Here is a 17,851-nt window from a genome sequence, read left to right on the forward strand (position 1 = left end):
AGTACAATAAATCAGACCTGTTGCAAAGAAAGGTGTATTCCATGTCCTTCCAAGAGTCAATTAGCACAACTTTCTCCAGAAACCAGCCGTTTCCTAGATGTAACAAGAAGATGGTTAAGGATGATTCAATACAAACTGTATGCTATCATTTTTAATGTGTGTTGTTAATGTTTCTGACCTTGTCCAAGTCCGTTGTGTCCTATTACAACCTTGCGCAAACTTCCCAGATTAACAGCTTCCAGAGTAAAGATATCAGTCTGAAAAAATATATAAGGAATAAAGCACATTTAACTGTAATTAATAAGACTGAATTGTATTGGCCCCAAAAGCTTGAGTAGTTTATTCATGTCATGAGAACTCTAAGATAAATGTACAGCCTTATATGTACAGTAGGGTGTACTTGTTCTAATTATAATGTTGTTATATTTTAATTGTATTTATTTATTTGGTTTCTCCAGTTTCTCCAAGGTATATAATTTGTTAAGTTTGTATCCTAGTTGGTGGAGTGTTTGTTGATGAATACATTTCTCCCTTTTTATATGTGACATTTTGATATGCTGATATTGACGGTTAGTTTGTACAGCTGTTCTGAGGCGAGGTCAGTAAAGATGACAGGAGGCACATGCACCTACTGTACCTTACAGTTATTGGGCGATAAATGTAAATTACAAGGCTGTAATCATCAATGTTTATGTAAATGTTTCCTATTATTTATTTTTTTAATCATTCTGTTGAATAAATAATGTACTGTATCACGTGTGAAGGATGTAACAAGATTTTTTAAATAAATATTATATTGCAGTGAAACCTGAATTAACAGGTTATCAAAGTCAATAGACATTTGTGTCTGCATAAGACAGGCTGCTTATTCGGGGTGTCTCTGGCTTGTAGTAAACAAAATCCACTCTGAATTTCCTCTGGCTTGTATTAAACACATTTTTAATAATAATAATAATAATAATAATAATAATAATAATAATAATAATAATAATAATAATACATCTCTAGTATGAATACAATTCTATCGGTCAATTTTGTTATACTGTAACACTAATATACCTGAAATACTTATGCATTAACTGAGAAATTCAAAGTAGCAAATTTGCACATTTACCAAAAAAGTTTCCATAGCCTCCTCTTGCTATTTTCTAAATATAAAATCTACTGTTTTCATTCCTGATCATTTATGTACTGTACCTGTCCTTTGCAAAACTTAATGGGCTTCCTGGAGTTGAGAAGCTGTCTTGAGCCAGTGTCACCCTTTTCCCCATAAACAGTAATGTAAACATTTGCTTCTGTTCCAGCATTCCACAGGTCTCCTGTCACAACATGGGCCTCATACACAGTAACTTAAACAAAACAGAGCAGACCTTCAGAATAACAGTCAGAATTATATAGATAGAGAACAATACATGTGGCATGACATGTCACTTTTCTTGTTCTCTGTTCTCTTGCTTTTAAATGTTTCTGAACTTGTTCATATTATTTTCTTTAACACCCCAACTCAGGGGTGGGCAATTCTGATCCTGGAGGGCTGGTGTCCCTCCTGGTTTTTGTGCCAACTGTGCCCTAAATTATTTAATTGGACCAATTAAGTGCTTATTAGAAGCTTAATTGGTCAGTTGGAACAAACACCAGGAGGGACACCGGCCCTCCAGGACCAGAATCAACCACCCCTGCCCCAACTGAACATCTCAATTTATGTAATAAAAGTTATCTTTTCCTTTTGATATTGGTCATTTTGCAACTGGTCATATGATTAACTTTGACTTTTAGATTTTGTCACATTGGTGTTCAATAAACAGGCCACTTATCAACCCAAACCTCTCTCTACACTCTACACCGCCCAAACAAAGAGTTCCCGGCACTTTCCACTTTTCAATTTTAATAGAAAGTAATAACCACTGCCAAGATTTATGTCACCAAACTTTGGGGTTGAAGTCCATTACTCAGAGTTCGATTTAAAAATTACCGGTACATACCAATTTATGCCAATTTTGTAGTTTTTGTCACTATTCAACTAGACTTTTAAAAAGTCAACTTTTACCTGGTAGAACTTGGCGCCCATGGTATAAAACTGGCACTTCCCTGCAAATCTCCCCATCATTCTCATCCCGAGACAACCAGTAATTCACAGGAAGGAAGAACATCTCCTCTGTGAAAAGGTTCTGCAGTCGCACCTAAAATACATATCAGAAACGTTGATGTGGTTATTTTTTTGTGTATTGTACCATTAAATAAGGCATCTGAACACGCTGTTGAAGCTATTTACTTTCACTGACCATTGAGTAGAACCATTTTGAAGCACCATTTATTTGAATTGAATTGCATTGAAAAAGTTGTAATGTATCACAACGCTGTTCTCCTGCTAAAGAAATTAAATGAATTTGGTTTATATACAGTATATACTTAATGGATGCATTAGTGTACTACATAATGCTACCACGGACGGCAATGTGGCTTTTGTTCTCAGATCTTGAAAAGATAGACAGTTTATTATCCATTTAATACTGTGACAGAGAGCGAATGAATCCTAGTCAACAACCTCCCTCCCGACATGTGAGGGCGCTGTGTAACAGGAACAATGTGCCCTGTACTGGATGGTTCGGCAGTTCATTCCAGGGTCATTCGGAAGCCAGCCATCCAGGAAGACGGCGGCGTCACAATGCCAGAAGTCATCGCTCTAATGCGGTATGCGATGTGTCAGTCATGGATTGGAGGATACATGATTGAACTAGCTATTGCAGGGGGTGTGACTAAGGGTTTTTCATGTGACGATGCAATCTGTTCCTTTGTTTTGGTTACAAGCGAACAGACCGAAAAAGTATAACAGTGAGTGCTGTATTTTGTTGTGTGTCTAATCTGTTTATTTATAATTATTAGATGATTAAACACCCAGGAGCTGTCACTGTCAAGCCAGCATTAACCCTGGATTACAACTACTGCACCAAGTCACTGTGTATTCACCACCAGCACAGGAGCACCGCGAAAGGACGTGGAGCGGTGCCTGGACATTGCCTTTGTTCATTATTATTTCAGGACTAAAAACTAAGCACACTACACATTGGTATGTAGTTGCCAGTGCTATTATTGTGCCTCCCTGATGTATTATGTTTTCAACTGAATTTCTGTACATGCAGCCTCTGCTTACCTCATCACAATGCCAGCCTGGGGATTCTCCAGAGTTGTTGTGCCCAATTCGTATTTTGTACAGCTCTCCAATGTTCCCTGCTTTTATCTGTAAATCATCCAAAAATTATGTTAAATAGGGAAAGAAATATTTAGAGCATCTAAAAATAAATTGATTAACATTTCCTATACTGGTAGCTTGAAACAGACACGACGAAAATAGCTTTTTTTGAATTTCAGTAGTTCAGGGTAAACCCCAAGACACAGAATTTGAGAATAGTGATGTGGAGGGAATTCAATCAACTGCTCATAAGAAGGGGTATGTATCTGGTTTATTTATAATCTCCTGACTTATTAGGAGATGATGTTGTGACTGGGGGCAGTCCTTCCTCCTGAACTAAAGTTATGAACTTTTATTTGTGTGATAAGTAATTTGTTTAAATAACCTGATTTCATCTTACTCCATAATTTCGGAATAACAGTTTAAAGAAAATATTTATTAAAATGCAGCATGAATCAATTATTTGTAAAAAAAAAAAAAAAAAAAAAAAAAGTCAACAAAGTTATTCCTCTGCAATAAACATTAAATTTAACAGATGAATGTCACATACTTCAAAAATATCTTCATGGCCACTCTGAAAGAGATCTTTGTCATTTCCATACAGATAGACAGATCCTGAATTGCCCTGGTCACCATAGAGTATGATATAAACTTGTGAACTGGTACCAGCTAATGGTAATGCACTGGTCAGAACTGAGACTTTCCATCTGCCAACTGCAAGAAAGTAAAACAAAAACAATCATTATGGTGGAAGCATTTTATAAATGTATGTATCTTTCTTTATACTGGAGAGTAGGATCAATCATGTTGGTACACATATGAGATGTACAATACAGGACCAGCTGAAAATGTATATACAGTAAAATATCTTTATTATATTTGTAATTAAATTAGAATTTAATTGAGTAATTTTACAATTTTGTTGTCCATTTTTTTAATACATATTAAACTAAAAATAACATTAAACTATAATCACAAAAAGCATTTGTTCAACTGGAAAAACAGATAAAACCTGTTGCTATGTAACAAACTTATTTCACAGATGAAAACAAAATAATTAAGCACTATAATTATTGTTTTACAGTTAAATTGATTGTTGTTTTTGGAATTGCACAAGTTATTCATTAAATGACATTTTTTGAGGTACATAGATATTCCACAGTCAGAACATTTATATGAGTAAGTTTTGAAAAAAAAAAAAAGTTTAAAGTGGTATAACCTCTCTTCAATCAAAACTTTTAATTAATGGATTGATGACCAAGGCTTGAAATCCATTCCTTACCTCATTAGCAACATTAGCACTACTACACACTTCACTGCAGGATATTTTTCATTATAGTACTATAGATTTCCGGTACCTAATCATTTATTTTGCTGTAGGTCCCATGGTCTTATTGCAGGCAATGGGAGCTTTGTTAGACCACTGGAGTAAATCTGACCAACAATTCAAGAAGGGTTGGATGTTTAAAAGTGAAAGAGAACATGTAATAATGTTGCTAGTACATATATACAACTGTCTGTTCCATTCCTGCTGAATATACCAGCACTAATTTACTGGAAGTTTCTGCCTCCCCACCACCATCTTGGTGCAATTCTGTCTGCTTGGTAAAGAATGTTGCTGATAAGATTAATTAGGCACCTCAGTAATGTAGGGGATAGACTCCCGGGGGAATCCCACCACTGCTTTTGTTAGAAGCAACATTATTTATGGTTATTTATGGTTATCTATTATATGTATAATGAGAAAATTTGGAAAGGTACAACAATTGTGATTCCATACATGATGTTACCGGCACATTAACCTAACTTGTCTTTTTTAGCCATAAAATGTATGAAACAATTATAGAAAATAAAGGTTTTTAATCAAAATGGGCAAGCTGTGCAGTGATTTGAACTGGACTGTCCGACGAAGCACCTGCTTTGCCTCGTGTGACCATGATTAAAACCAAATCTTAGGTGTAAATTTTTCTTGATTGTCTTCAAATGTATCACGAATACCAAACTTTATTTAATGTATAAAAGCAATCTTAAAGACAAAGAAATAGTTTTGTGAATCCATTTTTTATTTGTGTGTATATTTGTTGCAAAGTAACTTCTTTTTTTGTCTTAATAGGGAGTTTGTCAGTTTTCAGAGATTGTGTTGTGTTAACGTTCTCACACTTTTGTAGAAACAGTGCTCTCACTTTTATACATGCACCAAAGGTGAATACAGTCTGAATGTAAGAAATGCTCATTGCAGAAACAAGTCTATCACAATTTGGCTCATGCATCCATATGGCAGGATGTCATATTCTTGCATTTCTAAATGTAAACTTTTGGTACCTGTATAAATATCTAACGGAATATATTGTTCCAACAATGCTATTGTATTTGAGCAAATATGTATGTACTGTATGTATGTACGTAGTTATGTATGTATGTATGTATTGTGGCAGGGCGGGTCCCTGCGTGGAAGAAATGTGTTGGGGGTTGGCAGGGATAGCATTAGTTTCTGTCCCTGCTAGAGGAAGGTGTGTGTGTCTTTAAACAGTTCAAAAAGTTTGTTCTGGGCAGTCTCCAGTCTGTGTGAAGAGAGAGGCTGTCATGGTGAAGAGACCTGTATGTTTTTTGAAAAAAGGTAGTGTATAAACTTTTTGTTTGTTAGTGTGTTAAAATCTTTTGTTTAATCGGTAAACGGTTTAGCCATCCGATGTGTTAGTTAGCAGTGTGAAAAAAGTTGCTTCAAAATCTTCAATTCTTTTGTCTGAGTCTATATCAAAGGGGCTATGAACATTTGAAACAAGTAAAATCCTTTGCAGTATGTATATATGTGTATGTTATGTATTTTATCTTCAATGAGTGTTTCAATTCCTTGACTTTTGGTCAAGGGCCATTCCATTTCATTTTTTTTTTTTTTTTATCACCGTAGGTCTCCATAAAAAGGTACAATTAAATAATTTATAACCTCATTATATAAAGACATGGCCTGGAATGGTCCTCAAGTATTGGAAGTAAAGGACATTTTCTATAATGTACTGGATTTGTAAGTTTAAACATTTATTGGACAAACACCTTTCTTTAAGTGCATTATACAGAAAAAGAATAATAAAAACACAACGAAGACATAACGAAACAGATTAATAAAAACACAAGACAACGAAACAGATCATAGCTGCCAGTACTAGATACTACAGATTTACATCTGTTTCTTCCTTAAATACTGTATGCCAACTGTATATAGGTGGCTGTGTGGTCCAGAGGTTAAAGAAAAGGGCTTGTAACCAGGAGGTCCCCAGTTCAAATCCCACCTCAGCCACTAACTCATTGTGTGACCCTGAGCATGTCATTTAACCTCCTTGTGCTCCGTCTTTCGGGTGAGACGTAATTGTAAGTGACTCTGCAGCTGATGCATAGTTCACACACCCTGGTCTCTGTAAATCGCCTTGGATAAAGGCGTCTGCTAAATAAACAAATAATAATAATAATAATGTACAGTATCACATATGACAGGCCTAATTATCTATTATCACCAGTTAAAATACAGCAAAGCAATTGATTAGCATATTACTAGAATATATTATTGAAACAATATAAAAAAAATATTCTTGGCAAAAGGGTAGAAAATTAGGAATATTATATTTTATAATAATATTTTATTTTATGATTATTTTATAATATACATTGATAATTGCTCGCGAAACAAACATTGGACAGTCATTATTTGGGGTGTACGTCAGGTTTTACCAAACCAATTTGTGATAAGCTACTTTAAACTGGGATTACTGTACTGTGCGCAAGGCTGGGTTTAAAGCTACAAACATCCTCCCCTGTATTACAGTTCGCTGAAAAACAAATGACTGCCAGTGAGATACAGACAGTATACCAAACATAAAACAATAAATGACTAAGATATTCAGTCATACATATATATATATATATATATATATATATATATATATATATATATATATACGGTATATATATATATATATATATATACGGTATATATATGTATGTGTGTGTATATATATAGCTCAAAGATTTAGCCTCCTTAGCGTATCAGCATGCACAACTTCTGAATTAATTTTGTTTATTTATTTATTTAAATGTTATATATTTATTGAAGTTAATTAGTTCATTCTTTTCTGTTGAGTCCCGCTGGCATAATCGTGTTCAGTCTATTTATCCATTTACTTTCTTTTATTCTTCTATATGTCACATTGTCTAATTTTAGCTGTTCTAACACTACAAACTTTACATCATTTATGTCATGTCCCTGACTGGTGAAGCGCTGCACTATGGGTTCATTCATTTTTTTTTATTATTTCTAATTATTGAAAGGTGGTTCTGAATTATTTTATATAAATTTGTTCCAGTCTCTCCAACATATTTGATTTCATCACATTTTTCACAGGCTATTACATAAACAACATTGCTATGTTTACAGTAGGTATTAGTTTTTTGTGGATATGTGTTGTTCTTATGTTAAATTATATTTTTACTTGTGTCCATTTATTTACACACTTTACATGTACTAAAGCAAGTATTTGTAGAACCTGTTCTGTCAATTATTCTTTTTTGTTTACTGTGAACTAAAATATCACCTAAATTAGCTTAAATTAACTATCTTAGAAATATTAAGCAATAGTTTAGAGTAAGTCATTACTAATGGGACTTTTGACCTTTTTGTCTCTATCCAAGTCCAAGTGCTTGTACTATTAACCTTAATCCCATGCTCATAATTATCCTCTGAATCTGAGATATTTTCATTGAAAAAATATTCTGCTAATCTCATGCGTCTCTCTCACTCCTTTAATTCGGTGGCCAGTTTATCTTTATCAATGTATTTTTTAGTTGGTATAAATTTAAGTCCTTTGTTCAATACTGCTTTTTGGGATGTGGTTAAAGTTTTACTTGATACATTAAATACTATATCTTCTTTCTTATCTTTAGTGTATTTGGTACCATTTCCATTTTTGGGTCTCCTATCGCACCAAACATATCTCATTTTTAACAGTTACTGGAGAGAGTAAAACAAATCCCCCAGTATTTTAAAATATGTATAAAAAAGCAGTAAGTAACCATTTTGATGGGTTAGGCATCAAACAATTCTATTAATATTTCTCCAATGATTAGGTTTTCTACAGTTCTGGAATCGTATGTGGTATATTCTATACAGCTTTTATACTGCTGCATTTTAATAAAAGGCAAATATCATTGGCAATCTCATCCACAAGAAATGGATCTGAAAATCCTATTTTTTAAGGAACTGCTTTAACCAATGATAGACTACCTAAAATTGTACTCTAGAAGAGCATGGTGCCTGAAATAGAAAGTAACACCTGAAACTAAAATATTATTATTACATAATAATAAAAAGGCATATGCTCATTGACATAGTATATGATAATAATAATACCTTTTACATTAGCAGAAATACGCATCAGTGTGGCAAATAAAGTGAAATATCTGGTAATCTCCTGTGTTAGATATTATTGATTAATTAAAGTTTATAACATATGGTTTTATTAAGTCTTTGTTCATTTTGCACAGGATACAATTTTACACTAATACAATATAATGAGCTCTACTACAACAATCAGAATCAGACAACTGAAATCAAAATACTATAGATATACAAGTCTGTTCTTTTTTGCAGTTATTTCTTATGACCTTTTTCTTCATCAGCATTGAAATTCAAGGTCTGAGAATCATTAGATGTGGTTTCATGTTCAGCTTCAATATCAAAAGACTCTGAAACTGCACCCTTTTTTACATTTTCTGGTTTTCCTGTTAATTTATTCAAACTATCTACTTTTGGGTCTACCGAGGATTGTGCATCTGTGGTGTTTCTTTTATGAGTTAACCATGCCTTGTAAGAATTCTTCACTGAATTACAGTGTTCAGAAAAGTATTCAGAGTTATTGTTTTCACTGCCAAAAGTCCATGCCCTAGCAGGTTTTTGTCTATATGCTTGCAGTCCTGGTTTGCTGGATAATGGGAGTGAAGAAAGTATGTATTTCCTGTCACTTTTGTTCTTTGCACTGGCACTAGTATTTAATGACATTTGTGTATTATTTATTATTTGACTTCCCTTTTTTATATGATTTACACAATCTGCTTTTTTGGACACATGCAAATAAAGTCCTTGTTTGATCCTCTCAATCTCGTGTTTAATGCTTTCAGTTTCAAACATGTTGATGATTTCATTCATTATGCAGGTCATATTTTTTTCATTCAGTTGCATATTGGACCTTTTATCATTTATGGACATACGTGGTGCATGCTGGTAAAGTGCTGTAGTTGTCTTACTTAATGAATGCATTATCCATTGGTTCTCAGGGTCTGTTTGTTTTTGATAAACATACCCCCTCTTTTCCTCATTAAGCGGCTCTACAGTGACTGTCAATATTGGACAGTGCTGACCGCACATCAGGTGAAGCTTCTCCAAAGAGTCTTGCTCTTCAGGAGCTTTGCTATTGGCACTGTTTACTCTGGAAGGTTGTGCGACAACAGCATGAGCCACTGGAGGTTCCTGTCCTGGATGAACTTTGTTGTTAGGCATCCGAAATTCTACCGAGGCAAAAGAGGGAAGGCTACCATTTCTCTCTGTCCATTTTTGCTCAGGTTCAGCGCAAGTTGCCATTGACAGCTGGTCACCTTTCTTCTTTTTTCTGGGACTATCATTGCAGAGAAGGCTGCCTTTACTCTTAACGCTCAACAGGTCATCTTGGAAAGGATCGGAATCACTGGCACGAGGCATGTTGAAGTAGCTGCATTTTGGTTCCATAGGTTTAGCTAGTTCTTCAAGTTCCGATGAAGATATGGCAGCCAGTGGAGGAAGATGGCTCCCAAAATGTGAGTAGGGAACATCTTCACTTGTGTTGTCCAGGGCCGTTTCTGTTGACGTGGTTTCATTGTTTCTGTACATTCCCTTATTTTCAGGTGGAGATTTTCTAATCAAGTGGTTTTCTTTAAGAAGCCATCTGCCTTTATCGATTAGAACTCCATCATCTGTTTCATATTGTGCAGTATTTTGTACACTTTGCAAAGGTTCTTCTTCTAAATGAAAAGAGCCATTGGCATGAAAGTATGATAGATCCCCATTAACCTGAGGCTTTGGTTCTTCAAAAGATGTAATGCTACTTGCACTCAATTTACTTGGACATTCATTTTCTTTTTGTTTAGGCACAGATGGGGACCTCTTAAAAGAGGGAGGTCTAAAATTAGCTTCGGTCTTCCCATACAATCTTTCAATTGTTCTTCTAACATAGCCTGTAGAAACAGATCGCTTTCCAGAGCCATCTTCTCCACTTTCTGTGGTCATTTCACATGATGCCTGTGATCTGTAACCACTATGTACACTTTCTGAGCTTTCTGGTCTATAGTCAGACAAGTCAGATGTAGATGGACTTGGTAGTCTTTTGCTACCATATTGGAAGTCTTGTATGCTTTTGCCAATAAACGTCTCTTTCAAAGTATTGATGCTGACTCCATCAATTTCCTTTTTGGGGTTTTGTTTTAAATCATAACCAAAAGCTAAAGACGAAGCTGATGAATGTCTGCAGGTGGACTCCACAGTATCGTCACAGAGTTTAACAGTGTCACATACATCGTAGGTGGGGTTTACCCCATCTTCTTCCTCTAAAGTATCGTCATTTACAGAGAGATGTTCATTTGTCCAATTTATTGAGCCTTCCTGATTTTCAACCATAAAATCTGCAATTACATTTTGTTCATTGGAAAGAGGAGTCACTTCTGTTATATCTTCTGCCACGGATACCTGCTGATCATCATTCGGAACATTCTGGTCAAAAGCAACATTTTTATCACTGCAACTAGAGTTTACTAAAGTTGCATTATCTTTATCAGGAACCTTGTCCATTTTAAAGCATTGAGATTCTTTTTCATTGCATTGAACAGCTAGTTCATTTTCCTCTTCTTCTATTGGTACTGGAACATCACTTAATTCCCAAGCGTCTACAAGTTGTTCTTCTATACATGCTTCGCTGTTGTCTTTCATCATAGCAGATAGTTCTTTCTGAACATCATCAGACATGCTGAATTGCTCTATCAGCTCCTGTATGTCAAAAGTATCATCGATTTTAATATTGTTCTCTGACATGCTGGTCTCTAACAAGGCTTTGTAATCGTCGGGAGTGTCTGGTAAAGAAACGTTGTGTGGACCCTCTTTAACATTTTTTTCCCTCCAGGTTTGCAATAAGTGGGACAATGTACATGTTTGCAAACCTGAGAGACTAGCCTTTACCTCCTCAGCATCCTCGATGCTGGCCATTCTCTTAAGGGACTCCATGAGTGTCTGGACCTCTGAACAGCTACTACTATTTACCAATGTTCCACTGTTGTTAAAGCTGCCAACACCTTCCTTTATCGTCATAATTGATAGCAATGCAAGAAGGACTTTAGAGGAAGTACCAAAATATGAAGCACCATGTGCAGAAAAATCTGGCATGCTGTATGATTTCTCCAGGCATAAAGGACGTCTGAGGGTTGGTATTTGTTTGATTGATTTAACCGAAGAACTTAGTTGTTCCAGTACTGGTCTGGTATTGTATTGTCCTGCTGACATATTTACATCGATTTTTCCCAAGTCAGTTTGAATAGCAGCTTCAGCTGTTTGCGTGGTTTCTCTCTTTACTTTACTGGGCTGGTCAGGTACTTCTGCTTCATCTGGTCCTTGTCTTACAGGAGATTCTTCTTCTGGTATTTCCTCCAGCCTCTCAATTTTGGAAGCATTTTCGGTTGTTTTTTTGATGTGATCATACTTGCTGGAAAGACAGTTTTCAACAATGTGTTCCTTTATTTCTTCTATAATATCAGATTCATCAGAAGGATCACTTCCAATCTGAAATGCAACTTTTGCTTTATTTCTTGTTTCTGCATCAGGTTCAGTCAGTTCATTCTGAGGTAATGTAGGTTCTGACTGTACTTCTCCCAGCCATTTCTTCTCAAAATAATTTATTAATGGGGGAGATGTGTCCACATTAGACATGTCCAGTGAGGAAGCACTTTCATCATATTGCTTAAATTCTTCACCTCTGCTTGTTGTTTCCTCATCAGGCTTATCTTGTTCATTCCCTTTCTGCCTTCTCTGTTTCTTCTGCTTCTTTTTGTCTGTTGCAGATGAACCGATTGGTGGTAAAACACTTTTCTTAATTATAAACTGAGTGCCATTTTCTTGGTCTTGATCAATCTCTGAATCTTGTGACCCTGGACTGGCAACATTGTAATGTAACTGTTTCTCATATACTGCTCCTTGAGCGCTCTCCCCAGAGTCCTTCAACTCGTATGTATTCTCAGACACAGAAGAGCTGTTGCTGGGATCATATTCTACTTCTGTCTTTTTCTTGTTACGCCTTTTCATTTTAAGTGGTCTTTGGTCATCACGTGCACATGTTTCTGCACGCCGAGTAGATTCTTCACAATAGGATTTTGCATTTTGTTCATTTTGATCACCAATAAGGTCATTGTTTTTTTCAGGTACTATATATGAGCTCACACCATCGGATTGGTTAGTCTTTGGGGCTTTTGGTTTGTTTGATTTCTTCTTTTTCCTTTTAACAGCAGGTGGAGACTGACTGAGGGATGTGTTATCCATTGGTGCAGTGTTATTCATTTGTGACACTGCATATGCAGGAGAACAGTCTGAACTTGAGTCTTGTAGTTTCTGGCATGACTTATATGCCAGTGAATCCTCTGTTTCATCATTTTTAATAAAATATACATCATTTCTGCTCTTATAAGATGCATATATGAAAGCTGAGGATTCACACTCAAGTTTTCTCTCACTAAAGGATCCTGAAGCAGTGGATGGTCTCTTGTAATGCATTTCACAATCGTTCCTTGATAAGCAGATAGCATGGCCTGATGAAGCTGGTCTGGCACACATCACTTGATGATTTGCAAAGTAATTATCATGACAGTTCTCCTGCTCAGCAAGGTTTATGAGTTGTTCTGTTATTTCATCTCCTCCGTTGTGGAGTGTCAGTATCTCTGCCACACCTGCAGTCCGACATTTGGAATGTAGATCATTGTTATTAATTTCAAAATGATCTCCTTTCCTTGGTTTAGGTACAGGCCTGCTACTGCAATGGCTGACCATGCAGTATTCTCCTTTTCTTTCCCTGTTTTCCTTCTCCTTGATGTAAGAATATGTGCCAACTAAGTTTTCATGTAGTTCAGTTTCAGAAAATGTTTTAATGCTTTCCATAGATGTCTGCTTTCTTCTGATATGCAGAGGGCCAGGTGTTGGGGGTCTCTTATATTTTTGCTTATTGTTGTCTTCTTCAGTTTCAACTAAGTTGACATCATCATGTGCAGTTGGATCTTGCCATGTGTCACATTGTTGTCTTTCTTTGCCAACAATACTAATTTCATTTGCTTGTTTATTTCCACTAATTGCCTTCATTCTTTTAAGCAAGAGATTGTTTGCCTCTTTTGAGTTGTAGTCCTCTAAATACATTACCTCTGCTTTAGCTTTAGAAGGAAGAGTATTGTAATCTGGTGAATCAGCCTCAGGGTCTACTTGGTTTTTTACTTGGTTGAGCACACTGGATCGACTTACTGTGGTGCTCCAGTGAATTGTCTCCTCCTCTTTTATCATTAGCCTAACCTTCATCTCTACTGTCATGGTGCCATCTTGGTTTACGCGAATAGATTTTTCTATGTCGTCATCTAGAGGCATTAAAGGAATGTCCTTGACAGCACATGTACATGTTTCCACAGATCCCTTAGGGTTATCACAAATGTTATATAAGCTGCTGCCTATAGAATTATTGAGTTTGTTCAAGATATACTTTTCTGAAGACAAAGAGAACTTTCGAGACCTTATGCTGGAGGCTTTATTTCTCCCTTTGTAATTTTCAAAAGTTCAAGCATTCAGAGATAGAAGGTGATGAGGAGTGCAAAAGCCAAACAGTTTGGAGTGAAGAGAATCCATTAACCGGTAATACAGGAGGGAGAATGAGAAAAAGAGAAAAAGAGAAAGATGAATTAAAAGAGAAAGAGAGGTGGTAAAGACAGTACAACTTGCAACTCATTATTTTGCGGTTTAGAGACAACATTACCAATCTATATACTGTAGAGTACTTTTGCACCAGCTCCTGTATTAATTCTGATTCTAATTGGTATACTACATACATAATGACCTACATAGCAGCTAATTCAGATAAATAGGTCATACCAGGAATTATGGATATCATTAAACAACTCAGCAGTTGTTTGTTTTTTTTTAGCTAATCCCTTACAGCTAAACAGAAGCATTTAGCCCCATTTAGAAACTTAATTATGTTAATATTAAAAGAGACTTACGATTCCTTTGCTGTATCTTGTTGATGGGTTTTGGGTTTACACGATTGGAAATTCCTGGCAATTTGGTAGGTAGGCTCTGTCTTTGGGGGTCATATTTTCCAGCTTTGAAAGGTTCTCGGCCTGTTGCTACTACAACTCCAGAGCACAAAATCAGAGCCTGAAGACCATCAACCTTTAATAAGAGAATAAATTAGTCCTTAAGTTCACAATTGGATGATCTGTTCTCAAGATATATTTAAAATGTATGTGAGACATTATACAGGGAATATTCACTGCCCACGGGTGATAACAGATATAATATACCTACTTATTCATGCTTTCTTCTTCATAATATTCTAATAGCGTTAACTATAACTATAACAGTATAACCTTAGAAACACAGATGACTACATTTCTACTGTAGTTTTTTTTTATTAAATTCCTGCTAGGAAAAGCTACCTTTTTACTGTACTATTTTATATATTCAACCTGTTGTTGGTTTGGTAATTTGTTGTTTTAAGCATTTGTCAATTAATTGTCAATTCACATTTTGATTGACTTTTAAGTTACTGAGAAGACCCACTTACCCGCCTTCCATCTGGTGTGTAGAGCTTTAAGACTGGGAACTGCATCACTTCAGTTACAAGATCAAGAAGTGACTCAAAAGTCTGTGCTGTTTTCTTTTGCAACATCAGCGTGTGCTTGATTCCAGCATCCCCATTTTTGAAGACCACAATTTTCTTGGGGGTGCGTACCACCACAGAATTCTCCCGCTGAAACAGCTGGCCCTCGTTCTGCTTTTTTAACTGTATGGCACGTCGACGGCCACTGACTGGTCTGGTGCAATGCCAAGGTTTGGGCTTTTTACTTGCCACTTCCAAGTCTATAGGCTTTACTTTCTTTTGGTCAGAACAAATGTATGATTTCCCATCTTCTAGCTCATCAAGAGTGCTAATGACATGTATCCCGCGTGGGGTAGAGATGTTCCTCACTCCAAAAGGTAAAGGAACTCTTTTAGACAAGGTGTCCAGCAGGGCATCAAAGGTCTTGAAGGTACGATTATTGATGATCATCTTTAGCCCTCTGAACTGGGGATCTCCACTCTTGTAGAAACAGACACGTTTAGTTGTAATCAGTTCTGCAAATTGAGCAGGACGGGAAGCCATGGTTAATCCACTTTCAGAAGAATGAGGGGTTACACTCATGTTTTCTTGTCACCTAAAATGAGGGGGAACAATTTGATTAGAGATAGGTTAAACTCGATGTTTGGGTTTAGTACTACCTACCTGTTCTAGTAGTGTTCACATCCAAGATTCAGAACTATAAAGTTGACCTGACAGAAAATTATTATCTGTAGTATTAAACTACTGTTTCAGCATATTCCATGTATGATGCCATTTTAAAATGCCTGTTGAGGCCAGCAAAAGTATAGGTTGAGTGTTCTATTCTAGCACAGACCCTCTTCCATAAAGTTGATTTTTTCCCTGTAATGTTATAGAATCATTCATTTGAAAAATGTGTGATAAAACCTATTGTAGTAACATCACATTGGGGACTGTTTAAATTTAAATTTAAACATATTTAAAGGATGGCAATAAAAATATCCACCACATTGAGATCATTAAAAAGGACACTATGGTATGCAACATAGATTATACACTTAACGCTTCCATCTAGCCAGGCTATTAATTGGTGTATGTATAGTAATGATGTCAAGTTTGAGGAGCATGTCTTGATAATTCAAGTATACAAACGTAACAGGAGCACAATTATTTTACCCCTTACAATAACTGTAATGATAAATAATCATTGGGTTATAAATGTATTATGTATTGTAACCAGGGGCTGGGTCCAGCCTTTAGAGTTACATTTTTGATGGACTTACTAGTTGTGCCGTTCAATAAACACGGCACATTTTTGAAGAAAGGTATCCTTATATTGCTTCCCATTTAAAAAACATAAATCAGCAGCATTATTCAATATATTTCTGGTAATATCCAAAACAGTGCACAGCCACTACAGTTGAACATGCAGTTACAGCATACATTTTCTTAAGTGCGTCTTTATACTCCAGGCATTCCAAACCCAGATTAGTAGTATGCAAGCAAGCCTATTTACACAAGTGTTTTTTACTGTTATTAATTATTCTGCTCTTGCAGTAATAGCAGGTGTCTATTTCACATGGATACACACACGATACACATTTCCATTCTTGTTGAGCAAAACAATATAGAGGAATATTACTTACAAATACAGTCTAATATAATTAGTTTAAAGGTTTCTATTTCCATACTTCCTTAAAATAAGACCATCAATATATTAAATACTTTAAGCAAACAGACACTGTACTATAATCTATATAATCTGTCCTTGATTAAACATGTTCTCAGTTAAAATAAAATAAAAAACAACGTTATGGTCTAAAACATAAACAGAACTTCTTTTAATTATTTTTTTTTACTCAGACATTTGTATTTAAACTCACTAAAATCCCCCCAGAATATATACTCTACTTACACAGTTTCATGTTTTTAGTAAATTGGGTCCAGTGCGTGGTCTTTATCCTGTTACCACAGCTACAGCAAAACAAGTAAATGAACTCACAGGTCTATTTTGAGATACGCAGTTGGAAAGAAGCATCAGGGCCAATTTGCTTAATCTCTGCTCACAGATAACCACAACAGTCCACTGTGCTGATACTGCTGGTAAAACTGTATGGCTCTAGAGGTGACATCTGGAGACATTAGAAGCTAGCATCCAAATGCTTGTCATTATATACCAATCCTAGCACTATACTAACTTATGTGGTCAAAATTTATAACATTATGTGAATTGGTACAAGATATTTGAGTAAACATTGTCCTTTGTAATGGTAATTAGGAGGTATTCTTAAATTGTAGTATATCAGGATATAGTCAATGGTTCCCAATTGTATTTCCCACTCATGAAATCGGGCAGCAGTGTGGAGTAGTGGTTAGGGCTCTGGACTCTTGACCAGAGGGTCGTGGGTTCAATCCCTGGTTGGGGACACTGCTGCTGTACCCTTGAGCAAGGTACTTTACCTAGATTGCTCCAGTAAAAAACCCAGCTGTATAAATGGGTAATTGTATGTAAAAATTATGTGTAAAAAATAATGTAATTGTATGTAAAAATAATGTGATATCTTGTAACAATTGTAAGTCGCCCTAGATAAGGGCGTCTGCTAAGAAATAAATAATAATAATTGAGCTGTAGCAATTTTAAGAAAATAAAGTTTTGGTGGGTAAATTGTAAAGGCTCCAAATGGCAGGTGCTGTGTCTAATTTTCTAAAAGAGGTGTAATCTGATTTGAAACATCTTTAGGTAATACGGATTAGAGGAGGTTTTAAATAT

The 17,851-nt window shown here is 35.7% G+C and overlaps 1 protein-coding gene across 1 annotated transcript in view; it reads right to left on the reverse strand.

The window, feature by feature from the left end:
• The window catches only part of LOC117399989 (lipoxygenase homology domain-containing protein 1-like), a 92,925-nt gene extending 75,834 nt beyond the window's left edge, over nt 1-17,091 (reverse strand). Inside the window, exons 1-9 of the mRNA XM_059023400.1 lie at nt 16,997-17,091; nt 15,067-15,697; nt 14,501-14,672; nt 3,741-3,904; nt 3,152-3,238; nt 2,048-2,180; nt 1,198-1,349; nt 179-257; nt 18-93 (exon numbers count right to left, since the gene is read on the reverse strand). Of these exons, the coding sequence (XP_058879383.1) occupies nt 18-93; nt 179-257; nt 1,198-1,349; nt 2,048-2,180; nt 3,152-3,238; nt 3,741-3,904; nt 14,501-14,672; nt 15,067-15,684 (1,481 nt within the window). The 5' untranslated portion in view covers nt 15,685-15,697; nt 16,997-17,091. The remainder of the gene's footprint in view (nt 1-17; nt 94-178; nt 258-1,197; nt 1,350-2,047; nt 2,181-3,151; nt 3,239-3,740; nt 3,905-14,500; nt 14,673-15,066; nt 15,698-16,996) is intronic.
• Nucleotides 17,092-17,851: the final 760 nt, after the last annotated feature.

This window comes from Acipenser ruthenus, chromosome 4 (assembly GCF_902713425.1).
Source record: "Acipenser ruthenus chromosome 4, fAciRut3.2 maternal haplotype, whole genome shotgun sequence".
Classification (NCBI taxonomy): Eukaryota; Metazoa; Chordata; class Actinopteri; order Acipenseriformes; family Acipenseridae; genus Acipenser; species Acipenser ruthenus.